At 54.4% G+C, this 2,795-nt stretch overlaps 1 protein-coding gene across 1 annotated transcript in view; it reads right to left on the bottom strand.

Annotated features, from left to right (window-relative positions):
- Positions 1-1,927: 1,927 nt before the first annotated feature.
- KLHDC7A (kelch domain containing 7A) overlaps positions 1,928-2,795 on the bottom strand; it is a 4,354-nt gene continuing 3,486 nt past the window's right edge. Inside the window, exon 3 of the mRNA XM_031062981.1 lies at positions 1,928-2,114. Within this exon, the coding sequence (XP_030918841.1) occupies positions 1,928-2,114 (187 nt within the window). The remainder of the gene's footprint in view (positions 2,115-2,795) is intronic.

Here is a 2,795-nt window from a genome sequence, read left to right as displayed (position 1 = left end):
TAGGGAAAGGACCAAACCTTCAGGATTTGGGACAGAATGAACCAAACCTTTGGGATTTGGGAGAGAATGAACCAAACCTTCGAGATTTGGGAGAGAATGAACCAAACCTTCGGGATTTGGGAGAGAATTAACCAAACCTTTGGGATTTCGGAGCAGGGAGCAAAACCTCCATGCCTGAATGTGAGTTTGGATTTGTCCTTTTCCCTTTATTTTCACTCTCCCTCATCCCAGTCCTTCCCCCTCCCCTGCCCCGGGGCCATTCCAGAGGGATCATCCCATCGCTGGAATTGCCACTTCCCACATCCCAGAGTCTCTTTTTTTTGGGATATTTCAGCTGGGAAATTCCGCAAATCCCAAAAAATCCTCGCGCTCCAACACATTGCTGCATTTCCCATGGCAGGGAAGGGTCCCTCACCAGCAGAAGCAGCCCGGGCAGGTTTGTTAATTAACGCAGCCCCGGGTTAATTAATTACCGCGGCCCCAAGCTCATTAATTAACGCAGCCTCCCAAGGTTCCCTGCCCTCTGTCCGGAGATCCTTCCGGGAGCGCTTTAGGAGAGAATGTTAACCCAGGCTCTCCTAAACCGCCACGAAATTCCCAAAAAAACCCGGAATTCCCATCCCTGGAAGTGTCCCAGGCCAGGCTGGAGCAGCCTGGGGCAGTGGGAGGTGGAGCTGGGGGGGATTTAATCTCCTTTCCCCCAGTGCCTCTGGAATTGTGGGATAAACAGCGATTTCCTGGAAAAGCTGGGAAATGGGGATGAGGGAATGTCTGAGCTGGGAAAAACTGGGAAAAGGGAGTGAGGGAATGTCTGAGCTGGGAAAAACTGGGAAAAGGGAGTGAGGGAATGTCTGCGCTAGGAAATGCTGGGAAAAGGAGATGAAGGGGTGCCTGAGCCGGAAAAAGCTGGGAAAACCTGGGAAAAGCTGGGGGAAAAATGGGAATGAGAGCATATCTGCTCCTGGGAAAAGCTGGGAAAAGGGGATGAGGGAATGTCTGAGCTGGGAAATGCTGAAAAAGGGGGATGAGGGAGTGTCTGAACTGGAAAAAACTGGGAAAGGGGGATGAGAGAGCATCTGCTCCCAGAAAAACTGGGAAAAGGGAATGAGGGAATGTCTAAGCTGGGAAAAGGAGATGAGGGGGTGTCTGAGCTGGGAAAACCTGGGGGGAAAATGGGAATGAGAGAACATCTGCTCCAGGGAAAGTTGGGAAAAGGGGATGAGGGAGTGTCTGAGCTGGGAAAACCTGGGGGGAAAATGGGTATGAGCGAGCATCTACTCCTGGAAAAAGGGGATGAGAGAGCGTCTGCTCCCAGAAAATCTGGGAAAACGGGATGATGGAGCACTGTTCCTGGAAAAGCTGGGAAAAGGGGATGAAGGAGTGTCTGAACTGGGAAAACCTGGGAAAAGGGGATGAGGGAGTGCTGCTCCCAGAAAATCTGGGAAAAGGGGATGAGGGAGCGCTACTCCTGGAGAATCTGGGAAAACGGGATGAGGGAGTGCTGCTCTTAGAAAATCTGGGAAAATGGGATGAGGGAGCGCTGCTCCCTGCTCGCCTCCCTGGAGCTGCCGGCCGTGCCTAATTAGCGATGTCGAACACGCAGCGCGCTCTTGCCTCCAATTAGGCTCGGCTTAAAACGAGGCGCGGGGTTCATTTCACCCAATGTTCGCTTTAATTTAGGCCCAGCTGTGCCTAAACCCCCGGCGCCGCTTTACACAGAGATTAAATACAGACAACGGCGCTCTGAGGAGGAGAGGTGAGAAATAACGAGATAAGAGATAACGAGGCCAGCCCCGAACTCTTCCCAGCGTGAGTGATGCTGGCGGAACTTCAGCGACCTCCACCCTAAACCACTCCCCATCCGTGTCCGGGTCAATGTTCCCCACCTGGAGCCTAGGTCAGGTCTAAATCAGGTCCTAAATCAGGTCTAAATCAGGTCCCGAAGGGCGCCCAGACAGCTGGAGCCCGTGGAGATCCGGGATTTGCTGCCGCCCGAGCAAACACGGCCCTGTTTGACCTCCCCTGAGCAAACGAGTCCGCCCAGCTCCTCCCGGCTCTTCCCGGAGCCTCCTCCGGGCTGCGATTCCCGGCAGCGCCCGGCGTTTGATCCCTTCCTGCATCCCGGGCAGTGGGAAAAGGCCGGATCCAAGGATCTGATCCCTTCCTCCATCCCAGGGAGCAGTAAGAAGCTTGATCCAAGGGTCTGATCCCTTCCTCCAGCCCGGGCAGTGGGAAAAAGCCGGATCCAAGGATCTGATCTCTTCCTGCGTCCTGGATAGTGGGAAGAGGTCAGATCCAAGGATCTGATCTCTTTCTCCATCCCGGGGTGTGGGAAGAGGTCGGATCCAAGGATCTGATCCCTTCCTCCATCCCAGGGAGCAGTAAGAAGCTTGATCCAAGGGTCTGATCCCTTCCTCCAGCCTGAGGTGTGGGAGGAGGTCAGATCCAAGGGTTTGATCCCTTCCTTCAGCCCAGGCAGTGGGAAGAGGTCAGATCCAAGGGTTTGATCTCTTTCTCCATCCTGGAGAGTTGGAAGAGGCTGGATCCAAGGATGTGATCCCTTCCTCCATCCCAGGGAGCTGGAAGAAGCTTGATCCAAGGGTTTGATCCCTTCCTCCAGCCCGGGGTGTGGGAAGAGGCCAGATCCAAGGGCGTGATGTCTTTCTGCATCCCTGAGAGTGGGAAGAGGCCGGATCCAAGGGTTTGATCCCTTTCTGCATCCCGGGGTGTGGGAATAAGTTGTGTCCACAGAGGGCTTGTATTGCACAGCTCAGGTTTGGAGCTCCTTCTCTGGC

This window comes from Geospiza fortis, unplaced genomic scaffold, assembly GCF_000277835.1.
Source record: "Geospiza fortis unplaced genomic scaffold, GeoFor_1.0 scaffold4, whole genome shotgun sequence".
NCBI classification, from domain to species: Eukaryota; Metazoa; Chordata; class Aves; order Passeriformes; family Thraupidae; genus Geospiza; species Geospiza fortis.
This window is presented reverse-complemented; position numbering and strand designations above follow the sequence as displayed.